The sequence below is a fragment of the Chiloscyllium plagiosum genome, chromosome 16 (assembly GCF_004010195.1).
Source record: "Chiloscyllium plagiosum isolate BGI_BamShark_2017 chromosome 16, ASM401019v2, whole genome shotgun sequence".
Lineage (NCBI taxonomy): Eukaryota > Metazoa > Chordata > Chondrichthyes > Orectolobiformes > Hemiscylliidae > Chiloscyllium > Chiloscyllium plagiosum.
The window spans coordinates 36,391,339-36,409,702 of record NC_057725.1 but is presented as its reverse complement, the minus strand read 5'-3'; the positions used below and the strand labels follow the sequence as shown (position 1 = coordinate 36,409,702).

The following is an 18,364-nucleotide window of genomic DNA, read 5'->3' as shown; positions in this document are numbered from 1 at the left end:
CATTCAGTCGTACACTTGTGGATTGTGCAGGACATTGCCTAAAATGATAGCCAGAAATGATTGGGTACTCAATTTCAGAGGCTACTCCCTAAAGAACAATCAAAGCCTAAGTGGTTGTGGAAAAACTCTCAGTTTTTCACTCATTATCGTCTCCCAAAGCACAATTTGATCAAGGATCAAACTTTACGTTAAAGCTCTTTCAAAATGCGATTAGTAGTTTGGAAATTAAACAATGAAAGTCAACTGGGTACTATCTGCAGACACAAGATGCTGTGAAGAGCTGTCACAAAACTCTCAAAATATGGGCTATGAGTATCAAATTTTCTTTTATTTTCAACCAGAGAATCTCCAAATGAGTTGGCTGTCTTCAGCCCACTCAAATTAGTTTGTGGCCATGAAATAAGAGGACCATTAAAACTGATGAGGTAAATCGTCAAGTAAGAAAAATGCATCTTCAATGTTTGAATAAGCATTCCCATTTCTCAAAAGGTAAACAGGAGCATGTGGAGTTGCAAATGAACATCTGAAAACCTCCCAAAACATACAAATAAACGTGCAACAACCAGAAATTTTAAAGAAGAAGATGAAGTATTGGTATTGTTGCCTTTACAACATGAGCCATTAAAAGCAAAATTCAGTGGTTCTCACAAATAATAAAAAGTGCTAGTCAGGTAACATATTTAATTGCTAGTGAGCTTTGAGAAGATTTGTAGCTCAGGTTGAGGTTCTGGGTGTAGGTTTGCTCACTGAGCTGGAAGGTTCGTTTTCAGACATTTTGTCACCATACTAGGTAACACCTTCAGTGAGCTTCCGAATGAAGCACTGGTGGTGTAGCCCGCTTTCTATTGATATCTTTGAGTTGGTGACATCATTTCCTGTGGTGACATCATTTCCTGTCATTTTTCTCAGGGGTGGGATGGTAAATGGGATCCAAGACAATGTGTTTGTTGATAGAGTTCTGGTTGGAATGCCATGCATCTAGGGATTCTCATGCACGTCTCTATTTGGCTTGTCCTCGAATGGATGTGTTGTCCCGTTGAAGTTGTGTCCTTCCTCATCCATATGTAAAGATACTAGTGAGAGTGGGTCATGTTGTTTTGTGACTAGTTGATGTTCATGCATCCTGGTGGCTAATTTTCTGCCTGTTTGTCCAATGTAGTGTTTGTTACAGTTCTTGCAAGGTATTTTGTAGATGACATTAGTTTTGCTTGTTGTCTGTATAAGGTCTTTGAAGTTCATTAGCTGCTGTTTGAATGTGTTGGTGGGCTACCATGATGCCAAGGGGTCTGAGTAGTCTGGCAGTCATTTCCAAGATGTCTTTGATGTAGGGGAGAGTGGCTAGGGTTTCTGGATGTGTTTTGTCTGCTTGATTGTGTTTGTTGCTCAGAAATCAGTAGACAATGTTCATTGGGTATCCGTTCTTTTTTTTAATAAATATTTTTATTGAGAAGCTTTTAAAAATCTTTTACAAAACATTTTTATACAAAGAAAAAAAAACATCAAAACGAAAACAGTACAAAGAACAAGGCCATAACATAACTATTTGACCAAAACAAACCTATCTACTTAACAAAAACTAAACGACAAACATATTGAACAAATACTAGCTTAAATTACATTCAAGTTACTTAAATTAAATTACTCATCACACTTCCACTGAAGCTCCCATCCCTGGGAGTACCCCCGACAGTACCCATTTTCTTTTCCTACCAGTCTCCTCCTCCCAAGGCACAACGGGCACCCATAAAAATTCCCACGGCTATACCACAGCCCTGACTAATATTGCTGACAAGTCAGTTTCAATATACTTTAAAAAGGGCCATCACATCCTATAAAACGGTTCCGTTTTGTGGTGTATCATATTTGTGCGGTAATCGTGGGGGGGGGGGGGATGCTCCATCACCAGCTTACGCCACCCCATAAGACCTGGTGGTTTTTCTGACGTCCAATTTAGTAGAATGTTCTTCCTCACGCAATGGGCAAGGATATTACACAGTACCCGTTCTTTTTAACTACAATGTATAGGTGATTTTCCTCTGCTCTGCATAGTTCGTCTGTGCTGCAGTGAGTGGCTCGTTGAACAAATGTTCTAATGCAGTTTTGTTTGTGGATGTTGGGATGATTGCAGTTCAATATTTGGTCTGGATGTGTTGTTTTCCTGCAGACACTGGTTTGAAGATCCCCATTGGCTGTTCGTTCTACTGAAACATCTAGGAATGGCAGTGTGTTGTTGTTTTCCTCCTCTTTAGTGAATTTTATGCCAGTAAGGTTACTATTGATGGCCTTGAAGGTATCCTCTAATTTGTTTCATTCAGTGATGACAAAGATGACGTAGCGTACCCAAAGTTTGGGTTGGAAGGTTAGCAGAGCTGTTTGTTTGAGTCTCTGCATTACTGCCTTTGCTAAGAACCCTGACATTGGAGATAACATGGGTGTTCTGTTGGTTTGTTTGTAGATTTTGTTGTTGAAGGTGAAGTGGGTGGTAAGGCATAGGTCCACTAGCTTAACGATACTGTCCTTGCTGAAGTTGGTGGTGTATGGTGTATATGTCTTTGGTTCTTCTAATAATGTAGTCAGTGTTTCCTTGGCCAGGTTGACATTTTTGGATGTGAACAGATCTGTTACATCAAAGGAGACCATTATTTCATCCTCTTCTATCTTGATGTCTTTGATGTTTTTTTTTTAGATTACATTACAGTGTGGAAACAGGCCCTTCGGCCCAAGTCCACACCGACCCGCCGAAGCGCAACCCACCCATACCCCTACATTTACCCCTTACCTAACACTACGGGCAATTAGCATGGCCAACCCACACAGACACGGGGAGAACGTGTAAACTCCACACAGTCAGTCGCCTGAGGCGGGAATCGAACACGGGTCTCCGGCGCTGTGAGGCAGCAGTGCTAACCACTGTGCCACCGTGCCGCCCATTCTTCAGGAATTCTTGGATGAAGTAAATGGAATGGCGTGAATCTTCTACTGAGTGTTTTAGTCTTTGGTGGAGCTCCTTGGCCATTCTGTAAGTTGGTATTCCAGGTAGTGAGACGATGGGTCTGAGGGGGGGCTCCTGGTTTGTGAATATTGGGGAATCCATAGAAGCATGATGTGTTGGATCCATCTGGTTTCATTTTTTGGATGTTGGTCTTATTTATTTCTCCAGATTTCTGAAATGTTTTGAGTAGGGCTGTGATTCAGTTTTCTGGTTGTGGTGTCGGGTCTATCGCCACTCATTGGTAAGTAGTGCATTTGCTTTCTCAATGTAGAGTCTTTTTTATCCTACCTGCAGACAAAGGATGGCTCAACAGCCATCTTACATCAACAATTTTTTTTAGTCTTTTTAGTGCTGTCCTTTTTTGTGTATTGAGTGTGTTTCCTTCCTTTTTCCTGCTTAATAGCGGTGTGACTGCCTCTCTGATGGTTTGCTGGGTTTCTTCTGTGAGTTGGTTGTCTTTCATCCTCATGCTGCGAAGAAATCTTTCTTGTCAGCACCCTGGAAGTAGGAATTTAATCCTCTTACTAAGACAGCTTTCTCAGTGTCTGTTCAGTGTTTGCTCAGTGAGCAAACCTACATCCAGAACCTCAAACTGAGCTACAAATCTTCTTAAAACTCACTAAAACCGATGGGCGCAATACGCTAAAACTGGCCCGAAAGTGGGAAACCATTGCCATCTGACAGAGCACCACTCGCGAGCAGCTGTACTTCCTGCATGAATGCCGAAGGAAACAGGTACTACCTAAATGTCTTCAATACAAACCTCCCCTTAATACCCCACTAGCCAAAACAACAGCAGAGCAACACGGCCATAGATTGCTTAGAGAAATAATTAATGATGCCCACAACAGACCCCATAAATATGACAGGAAACTTTTGCGTCAAAAATCCTTACTAATGCAACAGACCATGAATGGACACAGTTCAACAAGCCATAGATATTCAACAGCAAAAAAAACATAGAAAATGAAAAAGCTAGACCTGCAGAAAAAAGTAGACAAACTTACACAAAATAACAAAACTTATCTGACCGACCTTAACAGACACTGAAAAAGCCATCTTAGTAAGAGGATTAAATTCCTATGCCAATAATGTCCTGCTCACCTGAGACCTTTCACTCCAGGTTCATTTTCTGCACCTTGCCTTGAGTTCGAATGGTGCAGGACCACATTGTAAGGGCCAGTCCATTGCTTACAGTATCTGGTTTAAAATACCTGCCAGATCAAACCGATATCAAAACTTCATTTGAAAGAGGCCTGTGTATTTGTTCCACTATCGGTTGACTGGGAGCACAGGCAGCTTTATATCGTCATTCAGGCTGAGGGTTTCATGAATGTATCATCAGCCACACTGGGGGTAGCCCTTGAATTCCAGCAGCCATCTCTGGTGGAAGGAAACCTTGGAAGGTGGCTGGAAACTGAGAGTTCTCCAAAATGTATGCAGCATAGCAGCTCCTGGGATATCTGTCACACATCTCCAAAATCTTGAGTGGTCCCAGGTGAGCAGGACATTGATGTAGTGGGAGCCATTTTAGTCATCACGTTCTGTAGGTTGATAATAGAACACTCTCAAAGCAGGGCAGGTACAATCAATATAATCATTGAAAATAAAATCAGAATGTGTCCACATAATCAAAATTACAATGAGTTTCACTAAATCATGGGATGTTAGAGCCTCATCCACTACTATTACCTAAAATTAGGGTGAGACTAAGATAATACACAATACCACATCATATTTACAGCACCCAACAGGCATTCAACCCCAATAATGTTCATGTTAATGCCTATGCTCTACACCAATTTCCTCTGTTCATCATATAACTCCTTCAATACATTCTTCCATTTCCTTCTCCCCTGAAGCTTTCCCTTGAATCAGGATTTGTTCAACCTTTACATGTGAGAAACCATATTTTGAGTTTTCTCATTCAAGGGACCAAAGAATGAATGTTTTTCATTGATAAGGCTTTGCACAACATTAAACAGGAATTTCAAAAGAAATGTTGAGGTTTGAAAAAAACATTAGAAAGAACTTAACTGCAAAACAAAACACATCAAAGCTATAATAGTCATTTAAAAAGTGAGTAATGAATAAAAAATGTCCATTAAAAAGATGGCAAGGAGTGAGTGAACTTATTAAAAATTTTTGATTTTTCACTGAGTAAACAGAGCTTGAAAGAGTCGAGTAGGCTGTGGGCCCTGATCACCATGATAGTGAGCTAACACTAACTTTGTGTTCACATTTGGTAGGGCACACATCAAGTTAGCCTCACCAGGATTCAAGCAAAAGTGAGAGCCTGAAGCAGTTTGCCTTCTAGCTTAGGTTTTCCTCCACATCGTCGGAGTTTACTGATATGGCACACTCACTCATACACATACCTCTTATGCATTCGTTTACACAAATTCATGCAATTTCACACACATTCTTGTTCACTCTCACAATCTGACACAGACTCATTCCAGTGATTATATCCCTTTTGCAATATGGAGAACAGTTGTACACAGCAATACAAGTTAACCAAATTTCTAAAGAATTTTAATACAAAATCCCTGTTATCAATTTCTATCCCTCTGCAAATGAGCCAAATTCTGAGTTTATCTTTGGCCTTATTATTCTTTGTGACCACAATAAGGGTCTTATGCATATTTTTGTATTTCTTGATTGTTTCAGATTCATTTGCCTTCAATAACAAACCTATATTTATGTATCACTTTTAATGTAATGAGATGTGGTAATGCATCAAAATACAAAAATATTTTTAATGTTCATGCTTTTATAAGGATCTTGTAGATATAGTGGAATATATTTTTATGGTGAATAGATTGATGGATATTTTCAGCCTTGTCCGACATCAATGTCAGGAGAAAGTGAGGACTGCAGATGCTGTAGAGTCAGAAATGAAAAGTGTGACACCTTATCCCAGATATAACTCTCCAACTCAGCACCCCCTCTTGACCTGTCCATCTTCCTTCCCACTTACCTGCTGCACCCTCCCCATCAACCTGTCACAATCACCTCCTCCCTGCATCCACCTATCAACATCCCACCTACTTCTCCACCAGGCACTCCCCTATCTCTCAGCTCTCTTCCCCCTCCACATTTCTGATGAAGGATTTATGCCCAAAATGTCAACTCTCCTGCTCCTCAGATGCTGCCTGACAAGCTGTATTTTTTCCAGTGTCACACTTTTCGATTTGACATCAATATCAAGCAGGAAAGATTGATCTCAAGTCTTGCACAATACACCAATGTTTGAAAAGCACAGCATTGAACACAAGAATTCCAATGTGTATGTGAATGGAAGAAACCAAATTAATCTTTCCCACTCCCTTTCAATTAGATTAATGTTAATTTGATCTGATTTGGCCAAACAATAATTCTTGTCTGAGATCAAATGGGAATTTGATCTGAATCATTTGGGGCAACATATTTTATTCTAGTTATATGGTATATGTAGAACATTAGAACATTACAGCGCAGTACAGGCCCTTCGGCCCTCGATGTTGCGCCGACCTATCATACCAATCTGAAGCCCATCTAACCTACACTATTCCATGTACGTCCATATGCTTTCTGAAAGGGTTGACAATCCTCTCAGCTAGATTACTGCTCAGGTTGTAAACACAAAACACAATCCCACACGTATCCATGTGTAGATACTAAAACATGATTTCCCTCTCCAGCAGTGGCCAAACAACTATCTTACCACTGTGTGTTTATGTATTGCAGTCTGCCAAGAAATGATAGATAATTATATAACAATGCAATTTAAACTGACTGCCCAATTTGCTGAGGCTTACCCATCAGCGTGATGGATTGAGAAGGTGCTGCTTATTTTAGTTCAGGCAGTGCAAGGCTCAGAGTATAATGGCGACAGTTGGAAAACTAACAAACAACCATGAAATAGGAGCAGAGACAGCACATTTAACCTTTTGAATCATTCAATAATATCATAGCTGATCTGTTTGCAACACAAATTTCACATTCTCATCTACCTCAGATCACTGTTAATTCCTCTGCCTTACAAGAACCTATCCATCTATGTCTTACAAAACATTCAATGACCCCACTTCTACGACCTTCTGAGGCAGTGTTCCAAAGTTGCACCACCCTCTGAGAAAACAAAATCTCACCTCTATCCAAACAGGTTCATTATGTAAAAACCATTTAGGGTCTTATACACTTCAAGAAAGTCACCCCAAACCACCTAAACTCTGCTGGAAACAAGTCAACTAATCCTCATAAGTCTTGTAAATCTAATCAACACTGACATCCTTCTTTAAATAAGGAGACCAAAGCTGCACACAGGTTTCAAGATGTGCTCTCACTAATGCCCTGTGTAACTGAAGCATAACATCCTCACTTTTATGTTCAATTGCTCTCGTATGAGATAACATCCCGTTAGGCTTTATGATAATGTGCAGCTGCACCTGCATACTGACCTTTTGTGACTCATGCACTAGATCACCTAAATCCCCTTGAATCTGTGATTTCTGGGATATTTTTGTTTATGTAATATTCTGCTTTTTCTTTCTTCCTGTCAAAATGAACAATTTCATATTTCCTCACATTACACTCCATCTGCCAGATTTTTGCCCACTCAACCTATTAATATCAGTTTGCAATCTCCTGATGTCATAATCAGAGATGCACAGCACAGAAGCAGACCTTTCGGTCCAACTCATCCATGCCAACCAGATATCCCAACCCAATAAAGTCCCATTTGCCAGGACCTGGCCCATATCCCTCCAAACCCTTCCTATTCATATACCCATCCAGATGCCTCTTAAATGTTACAATTGTACCAGCCTCCACCACTTCCTCTGGCAGCTCATTCCATACACGCACCACCCTCTGCATCGGTCCCTTTGAAATCTTTCCCCTCTTACCCTAAATCTATACCCTCTAGATTTGATTAGATTCCCTACAATGTGGAAACAGGCGCCCTTCAGCCCAACTGGTCCACATCGACCTTAAGAGTAACCCACCCAGACCCATTTCCCTCGGACTAATTCACTTAACACTATGGGACAATTTAGCACGGTCAATTCATCTGACTTTGGGAGGAAACTGGAGCACCTGGAGGAAACCCACGCAGACACGGGGAGAATTTGCAAACTCCACACAGAAAGTCACCCGGGGCTGGATTCGAACCCGGGTTCCTGGTGTGGTGAGGCAGCACTGCTAACCACTGAGCTGCCCAATAGCTCTGGACTACCCCACCCCAGTGAAAAGATTTTGTCTATATATCCTATCCATGCCCCTCATGAGGTCACCCCTCAGCCTTTGACACTCCATTTTCTTCACAACAATACTTTCCTACCTATTTTAATGTTGTCTGTAAATAAGTGATGATATAAATTGTAATAGGTTGAAGCTTAGATTCTTGTAGGAACATCCTGTCAATTAAACAAATACTATTTGTATATACTGTCTTCTGCCAGGAACCAATCTATCCAAGCCAGTATGCTGCCCTCTCCACCACGAGCTTTAATTTCCCATAATAACCTTTGATTTGGCACTTTATCAAAAATGCCTTCAGAAATCCAACCAGCTCCCTTTATCCACAGCTTACATTATTCCTTCAAAGTAGTTTATTAAATTGATGAACAGGATTTCCACTTGACAAAACCCTACTGACTCTTGATTACCTTGCGTTTTTCCAAGTGCACAACTATAGTCTTTAACAATCCATTTTAATACCTTCCTCATGACAGACATCGAGCTAACCAGGCTTATAGGTTCCTGCTTCCTGCCTCCCTTCCTTTTTGAATAGCGAGGTTACATTTATTACTTTCAAGTCTGATAGAACTGTTCTTGAATCCAGAGAATTTTGGAAAATTAACACCAACATGTTTACAAGCTACACAGCCATCTCTTTTAAACCCTAGGATATCAATCTGGAGACATGACTGCTCCTTCAGTTTGCTCAGTATCACTTCCTTTGTGATTATAATTTTGTATGTTACTCTCTCTTGCATCTTCTGATTTACCAATATTACTTAAATGCTTTTCCTACCCTACAGTGAAGACAGATCTAAGTGTCTTCTGCCATTTACTCATTAATAGCATAAAAACTCCCCATTCTCATTCATTAAAGTAATAACACTCACTTTATTTACACTTTTCTTTTGTAAATCCCTGTGGAAACTCTAATCGTTTGTACATTCCCAGCTAGCTTCCTCTCATGTGTTAGTGTATTCTTGATTAAACTTTTAGCCATTCTATGCAGTCCTTTATTCTCTGACCAATTATCTGGCCTGTCATTCACCTCTGTGCAGTTTCAGGCTTTTACATCTGTTTTGACATTTCTCCTATCAGCTTTAGTTAACCAAAGAGTGTAGGTTAAAGTTTTTCTTTGTGGTAAGAATGTACTCATTCTGGCCAATTTGCCTCATCTTTGGATCTAATACTATCTCAAATATCCCTTGTAAGCTATGATTTGGTCACATTTCTCATCTTACTTTTCACCAGACAGGAATGAACAATTGGTGCAGTTTATCCATGCACTCTTTAAATGCCTTTCCACCATCACTCCTTTAAGTAATGTCCGCCAATCCATTACAGCCAACTCATGCCTCATACCATTGTAAATTTAGATTCAGGACCCTGGACTCAGAATCAACTTCAATCACTCTCTAACTGGAAGAAGAATTTACCACATTACGGTCATTCATCCCCAAGGGACATCATGCAGCTAGACTGCAAATTATTCTTTTCTCATTGCACAATATCCAGTCCAGGATGGCCTGGTTGGTTTTTGAATGGACTGGTCCAGGAAAATCAACCCATGTACACTCCAAGAAATTCTCCTCTACAGTATGGTTGCTAATTTGAATTGCTCAATCTATTTACATAATTATAGATATGCCTTTATCACACGAGTCTCTAATGACATGCCAACATCACTTTGTCTCTTCTAGTCGTATTTTCCTATCTATAAATCAAGAAATGAGTTTCCATAGGTAATCCCTTCCTTTTAACCACAGTTTTGGTAAACATATGGTTCTCCTCAAAAGAAATAATTTAATCTAGTTTAAAATTCGTCTATATATGTATAGCTTCACATATCCCCAATAATTAAGCAGATGAACACAGAACACTTGGAGAATTTTGTATCTTTATTTTAATTGATAAACTTTAGTGTAAAACAGGGAACCTCTGAAGCAAGACAAAGACAAAAGGAAAGAACTCTACAGTCTTCTGAAATGCATAATAGAAGCTTAATTTCGTGGACAGCTCAACAAAATTACCAGTTCTCTTCAAAATACTCAACATCTATGATCTTTGTTTATAGATAAACATAGGATATTGTTGGATTAAACAAACATAACTTTAAGCCAATATGGATGTTTGAAAAAGCCACTATGCTTTTACTTTCTTCTGGGACAGGTTGATCTTGTCACCCAAACTGAGAGCCATTCCCTGTAAGAAAATGGAGACACAGTGAAGAGGAAATGAAATACAGAACATTTGCTAGATGCTAAAGTATTCAAAGCCTCATTTTGCAATTTAAGATTTTGTGCTGATAATAACAAACATCGTCTGACAAAAATAGATTACAGTTAATTGTCAATTATTCTAATATATATTACCACTGACCTGACTCTTTGCTCTAATGCGTATGTGACCAGTCACAGGAGCATCTGGTCCAAGATGTACCGGTTTCTCTATGCTGACATTTGCAAGTGCATCTTCTCCAAAAATGGACCGAGCATAAAGATTCGCTGCCATAAAACCACAATAACCAGAAAGAGCCTAAAATATAAAAAGCATTCACATTAGGCTGTCAGATTATACACAAACCAAGCTGTTTTCTAATTGATTTATTTCCTGGCTTCCAAAAGTCTTTCCTGAAACAAATTTATACTGGGAAACTCCCTTGAATAAATCATTTGAAGCACACACATGTTGTGGTCTCATCAAATGTATAAAAAACAGAAAATTAAAAATAATTTTCTGAAATTTAAGTAGGAAAGCAAAAATTGAGATGCTAAATTCAAAAAGTGAATTTGCAAACACTTTTTTTTTATAAGGTTCCCCAAAAGAGATGATTTTTGTTTTGAGAAATTCTTTTAAAAATTGCAATTCACACTTCCGCAATTTTGTAGTAAAAAGCTCAAGTTTGAGAGTTTGTGCATAAAGGAGCACTTCATCATCTCCCAACGGATCCTCATAGACAATAGGTGCAGGAGTAGGCCATTCTGCCCTTCGAGCCTGCACCACCATTCATTATGATCATGGCTATTCATCCTCATTAGTAAATCTTCATTACAGATTTTACTGTAATCAGAATGGGATTGCCTCATTTATACATAAAAGCAAATAAATAATGTATGCATCACACAGGAATAATGCACTGCTTTACATCCTAATTGTAAACAATATTTAAGTTTTTTTGATAGCCGAAGTCTCCCTTGACACATCATTTGTTGTCTCAATGATCTCTTTATTATTTTAAAAGGTTTTTGATTCACAAAATGCATTAATATGCTTCATGCCACAATAATTTTAAATGTACCTACTTCTGTTGGTTATTTCACCAAACATGACTCAGTTGGACTTCCAGTTGCCAATCTGCAATCCTGAGTTGAGCAACGCTATTATTCTGAACAGTTCATTTTTCACTGGACTTGTGCTCTCTGAAGTGCTTTCAATGTGCCTGCACATTTCTAAGATTTTATAAACTACAGTGAAGGAGTAGAGCCGATTGGATCAACTGGCTTTTCACCCTTGATTCTGACAATTGTTGTTTTACCCCGAAGTTAGGCTCTCCTTACCTTGATAATACCTACTAAAAGGGAAAGGGAAAGGAACAATTGCTGGATCAGGCCCCCAAACACATTTATTGCCCATAGTTACCTGCTCAACTACTCAATGCATTCTTCACTTTCACTCTTTTCCGAACATGTGACAGATGTCACCCAAACAGGAGCCTGAAATTTGTGCCATACCACAACTCATTGTTCCAAGGAGCAGGACCTTTGCTCACAGTCAGAGATGTACAACATGGAAACAGACCCTTCGGTTCAACCTGTCCATGCCGACCAGATATCCCAACCCAATCTAGTCCCACTTGCCAGCACCCGGCCCATATCCCTCCAAACCCTTCCTATTCATAAACCCATCCAAATGCCGCTTAAATTCTGCAACGGTACCAGCCTCCACCACTTCCTTTGACAGCTCATTCCATACACATACCACCCTCTCTGTGGAAAAAGTTGTCCCTTAGGTCTCTTTTATACCTTTCCCCTCTAGTTCTGGACTTGCCGACCCCAGGGAAGAGACTTGGCCTATTTACCCTATCCATGCCTTCAATTTTGTAAATCTCTAGGGTCACCCCTCAGCTCCCATGCTCCAGGGAAAACATCCCCAGCCTGTTCAGCCTCTCCCTACAGTTCAAATCGTCCAACCCTGGCAATATCCTTGTCAATCTTTTCTGAACCCTTACAAGTTTCACAACATCTTTCCGATAGGAAGGAGACCAGAATTGCACGTAATATTCCAACATTGGCCTAACCAATGTCCTGTACAGCCGCAACATGACCTTCCAACTCCTGTACTCAATAATGACCAAACACCTTCTTGACTATCCTATCTACCTGCGACTCCGCTTTCAAGGAGCTATGAACCTGCATTCCAAGATCTCTTTGTTTAGCAACACTCCCTAAGACCTTACCATTAAGTGTATAAGTCCTGCTAAGATTTCCTTTCCCAAAATGCAGCACCTTGCATTTATCGTAATTAAACTCCTTCTGCCACTTTTCAGCCCATTGGCCCATCTGGTCCAGATCCTGTTGTAATCTGAGGTAACCCTCTTCACTGTCCACTACACCTCCAATTTTGGTGTCATCTGCAAACTTACTAACTGTACCTCTTATGCTCGCATCCAAATCAGTTATGTAAATAGCAAAAAAGTTAAGGACCCAGCACCGATCCTTATGGCACTCCACTGGTCACAGGCCTCAAGTCTAAAAAACAACCCTCCACCACCACCCTCTGTCTTCTAACTTTGAGCCAGTTCTGTATCCAAATGGCTAGTTCTCCCTGTATTCAGTGAGATATAACCTTGCTAATCAAGTCTCACATGGGGAACCTTGATGAACGCCTTACAGAAGTCCATATAGATCACATCTATTACTTTGCCCTCATCAATCCTCTTTGTTACTTCTTCAAAAAACTCAATCAAGTTTGTGAGACATGATTTCCCATGCACAAAGCCATGTTGACTATCCCTAATCAGTCCTTGCCTTTCCAAATACCTGTACATCCTGTCCCTCAGGATTCCCTCCAACAACTTGGCAACCACCAACGTCAGGCTCACTGATCTGTAGTTCCCTGGCTTGCCCTTACCACCCTTCTTAAACAGTGGCACCACGTTAGCCAACCTCCAGTTTTCTGGCACCTCACCTGTGACTAATCGATGATACAAATCTCTCTGCAAGAGGCCCAGCAATCACTTCTATAGCTTCCCACAGAGTTCTAGGGTACATCTGATCAGGTCCTGGGGATTTATCCACTTTTATGCGTTTCAAGACATCCAGCACTTCCTCCTCTGTAATATGGACATTTTGCAAGATGTCACCATCTATTTCCCTACAGACTATATCTTTCTTATCCTTTTCCACAATAAATACTGATGCAAAATATTCATTTAGTATCTCCCCCATTTTCTGCGGCTCCACACAAAGGCTGCTTTGCTGATCTTTGAGGGGCCCTATTCTCTCCCCAGTTACCCTTTTGTCCTTAATGTATTTGTAAAAACTCTTTGGATTCTCCTTAATTCTATTTGCCAAAGCTATCTCATGTCCCCTTTTTGCCCTGCTGATTTCTTTATATCTAAGGATTCACTCGATCTATCCTGCCACTGCCACCAAATATCTGCACCCACCTTCTACGTACTGTAGTTTACTCACCATTTTTGTCTACTCCAGATACAAGAAAAAACAAATTGAACATAACAAGGGTCACATATGAATCATGATTTTCAGAGAAAGCTGATGAGTCATGTAATTCAATCTCCAAAACATGACTATAAAATCCTGCAGTGACATGACTTATTTAGCTCTTGTTCTGCCTCTAAATTGCATTATGATTTACTAATATAAAAATCAAAGGTCTGTCATGTAACACTAACTCAAACTCAAACCATTACATTCTTATTCACCATCACGCACCTTTGTAACAATTCCATTAGGTGGCAGAGCACAGCAAGAAAGAATTATCTACAATATATTCAGTTATTTGGTTTCTTTACAATGACTCTTAGGATCCTAGAGAGACTTATATAGACTGCACATTTCAGCACTGTCATTTTATCCAACAACCCATAAAAACTGAAAGAACTATGGATGCTGTAAATCAGAAACCAAAACAGAAGTTGCTGGAAAAGCTCAGCAGGTCTGGCAATATCTATGGAGAGAAAGAAGAGTTAACGTTTCAGATGCTGCCAGACCTGCTGAGCTTTTCCAGCAGTTCTGTTTTTAACCCTTAAAAACTGCAGTTAAATATAAAATTAGTGTTAATTTGGATTATCCAGACTTTGTTATCTAACCTTAAACAGAGGATCTCCGCCGCACCTCACCTGTCAACAGTCATACTACATTGTTCCATTGTGTGCAAAGTGACAAAAATAACTCTGTAGCTGAATAAGATATCTATTGCGCAAAGGGAGGTTTTTGCTATCTAACTGAAGTTTCTCTTCTCATCCCTTTGATGCATCTATCCATGTGCTCCACATCTTCTTCAGTCCATCCAATATTGTCAAAATCCCCAGGATAGCTCTTGCGAACTCCAAAGTAACCAACCCTTTAGCTGGTTCTGCTTGAACTTATTATTGCAGATGCAATATCAAGTGAAAATTACTTGAGTTATTTTTAAAAAAAGCCACACTCCAAAACCATATCTAGTACAACCTGCTGGAGGGTGGTTGATATCAGAACCAGACCATTTGAACTCTTCACAGCGTAGCTCAGGTTCTTATCTTAAATGACCCTCAACTTTAAAAAAGAGACAGAGCAATTTATCGTGAAATTTAAATAGAATGTGTTGCATTATACAGTGCAAAATGTTCTTGTTCTTAGAAAGGATCACATGCTCTGATTTGCCACGAATAGCGCCATGCCAAATGTCTTCTGACTTTACTCGTAATAACGCAACCTTCTTCCATTCAGTATTACCCCAGGACATGGCATTAACTCCTTACTGTGACTATCATCCTTGTGTTTCAGTAAACAAAATGAACATTGCATTCAAGGTTCCCTGCAGCCTAATCACCATCTCTAGTTCAATTATGAATTTTCTTCACCCTATGGTCTACTGTTGTCCAAACCATAATTCACATTTACTGGCCTTGTTGTTTTCTACTCTGCGTTTGGTGAATATATAGTGCACTGAGTTTATTTAGAGTTTTGCTTTATTCACAATTACTTTAACACTATTTGTTGTGAAGCATTTACTGTGGTTTTCTCTTCCTGAATGTAGTACAACAGTCTACAAACACTTTCATTCACATATTCTAATTAAAAACAGTAGTCCTAGAATAGAATTCAGGAATAAATACATTCTACTATAAAAAACACATTTGTATGTTTCATAATAATATATTAAAATTTGAGGTGCTCCAGTTTGAGCCCACTTTCTTAAAATCAAGTGATAAATTCAAAGTTACCCTGAATATTCAGGAATAAATTTAAACAGAAATACTTTATCACTCAAAATTGTTTTTTTTAAAAATCAATTTACATTTTTGATGTACAATGAGAAAATGTTCTACTGGCTTTTCGTGAAGATTCAAGTGGTCAATCAAAATAAAAGTTGAGTCAATTGCAAGGTTAACCAATATTTGTTTGCTAATTATCTGTGCCTGTGTGTTAGATTACCAACCCTTCTGCTAGTTATCAACTTCTACTGATGTACACAATCAAAACCCCTCAATTGTGGACACGACTGTTAAATCGCCCTTTGAACTTCTTGGTCTTAAGGAGAGCAATCCCAGTTTCTCAAGTCTTGCAACATTACACAAATCTGGCAAATCTCCTCTGCACCCTCTCCAAAGCCTTGACATCCTTCCTAAAATGTAGTGCCCAGAATTGACCTCTAACCAATTACTTATTGAAAATAACCAGAACATAGTTTTTGAACACTCTGCCTGTACTTATAAAATGAAGTTCCTCTATGTATTTTTCAACAGGTTTTTGAACTTAACTAGTCAAAGATCTGCGTTTGTGAATCCACAGTTCTTGGTTTTGCATGCACTTTACTGATTACTATTTACATAATATTACCCATATTTTTCTCTTCAAAATGTCTCATTCCAAACTTCACTGCATTCAATCACATCTGCATGCATCTGCTCATTTCACTCATCTATCCAAGTACTCTGAAAATTGGCTTCATCCTTGTGGTTTAGTACATTGCCATGCTTTTTTGACATGTCTAAAAACTTGGAAAATATACCCCAAGTCCAGTTCATCATTCAGCATCAAAAACAGCTGGACACCAATGTAGAATTCTTTCAGAGTGAACAGATGTGTTACACTTGGCTCTTTTTCTCTTCGACAATTTTCTAGAATAGGTGTCAATGTCCCTACAATCCCATGAACTTTGTATTTGTTAAGGTGTGCAATGTGGTGTTTTTTTTTAAAGTACCTTCTGAAAACTCTACATATATAGGGAAATTTACAAGACACGTACTCAAAAGAATTTAAAGAAATAACAAATTTTGTTCAGGATAAGAATTACGGTTGCAAAAACCAACTAAGATCAAGTACAGAGAGTGGACTTATGGAAGAAATCGACAATGTGCAAAAATAAAGAATCACGTGCTTGGGCTTTTTCATAAAAACATGGGCATTAAAACATTAATATTAAAGCAGTACACACCTTCTCTGGAGTCAAACACTTCATGTTGGTAGATTTAAGAATGTGCTGCAAGTATTCATTGAGGTCAGTAATATTTGTGTTAACTGTAACCTTCAGCAGAAAAATAAAACAAATTAGGAGAAGCGAATCATTCATTTACAAAATGTTAGGTTAATCCATAAAAGAGAAACATTATTTTGGCAGGTTATTTCTCTACCTTGTTCTCCCACTCAAACTCAGCCCACATCTGACGAAATTCTGCATCAGTGCACACGGCAGGCTGTATATAGTCCATGATATCAATGTGAATGTCACTCAGTACCACACAGTTTCGATCACTAGCAGCCCCAGATATGTCATACACTGCAAGCGCAAATATGAGATACAATGGTCAGCTAATTTTCCAGTGGAAAAATTCATTTCATAAGTTCAAACGTGTAAAAAGTTCAAATTTCAATTTCCCATTGCTGAGAACATCAAAGACACATTGGTTTAAGCTTTGCATAACACTGTTGTTTACAATTGCTGAAAGAAAAGGCATGTTGCTAGTTTAATAAAATGCACCAAATATTTATTTAATAAGGAAAACAGCAACAACTCTAAGAACAGCATATATTTGGCAATACCAGAAAAAAAGTGGTTTTGGCTAAATATGAAATTCCTACTCACCTATATTACCAAAGATAATGCCATTTTCTGTTGATGCTACTTTCACATTGGCTTTAATGTTAGCAAAATCATGTGGAGCCAGAGTTAGAGGTGAAGGTTTCTCAACCAGTTTTAGATCACCTATTAAAAACAAAGCAAACACGATTCACATTTCACACCTGCTCATCTCATTTCTTTATTGAAGCAACTTTATGAAGTGATTAACGTGATCAAAATAGAATACACATTTTTTAAATTGATGGCTTTTAGCAATGCAGTCAATAATTTTGAGTCAAAAGATTCAAACTTGAAAGACCATTTGAACACTCCAATACAGAAAGTTAAATGACAGTGCAGTGCATTTCGAAGGATTTCTGCATTGAGACAGCTGCTTTCTTTCAGACAGGAATCACATATTGTTATGATGTATGTCAATAACACTGTAGAAAAGTAGTTGGTTGTAAAACATTTTAAGTCAGGAAAAGGTATATTTAAAAATTAGGAACTTTTTCAACCAGTCCATGCCAACCAGATATACCAACCCAATCTAGTCCCACCTGCCAGTACCCTGCCCATATCAATCCAAACCCTTCCTATACATATACCCATCCAAATGCCTTTTAAATGATGAAATTATATCAGCCTTCACCACTTCTTCTTATAGCTCATTCCATACATGTACCACCCTCTGCGTGAAAAAGTTGTCCCTTAGGTCTCTTTCATATCTTTCCCCTCTCACCCTAAACCAATGCCCTCTAGTTCTGGACTCCCCGACCCCAGGGAAAAGACTTTGTCTATTTATCCTATCCATGCCCCTCATAATTCTGTAAACCTCTAAGGTCACCCCCTCAGCCTCCGACG

General features: G+C 39.0%; 2 protein-coding genes across 5 annotated transcripts in view; both read right to left on the bottom strand.

Moving 5' to 3' along the window:
• The window catches only part of rras2 (RAS related 2), a 111,504-nt gene extending 106,537 nt beyond the window's left edge, over positions 1-4,967 (bottom strand). Inside the window, exon 1 of the mRNA XM_043705823.1 lies at positions 4,097-4,967. The gene's annotated coding sequence lies outside the window, so the exon portion shown is untranslated. The remainder of the gene's footprint in view (positions 1-4,096) is intronic.
• A 5,127-nt stretch (positions 4,968-10,094) lies between these two features.
• copb1 (COPI coat complex subunit beta 1) overlaps positions 10,095-18,364 on the bottom strand; it is a 48,391-nt gene continuing 40,121 nt past the window's right edge. For all 4 annotated transcript variants that reach the window (XM_043705815.1, XM_043705814.1, XM_043705816.1 and 1 more), the window contains 5 exons: positions 17,525-17,644; positions 17,073-17,218; positions 16,877-16,966; positions 10,595-10,750; positions 10,095-10,417 (listed from right to left, as the gene is read on the bottom strand). In XM_043705815.1, coding sequence (XP_043561750.1) covers positions 10,358-10,417; positions 10,595-10,750; positions 16,877-16,966; positions 17,073-17,218; positions 17,525-17,644 — 572 coding nt within the window. In that variant the 3' untranslated portion in view covers positions 10,095-10,357. The remainder of the gene's footprint in view (positions 10,418-10,594; positions 10,751-16,876; positions 16,967-17,072; positions 17,219-17,524; positions 17,645-18,364) is intronic.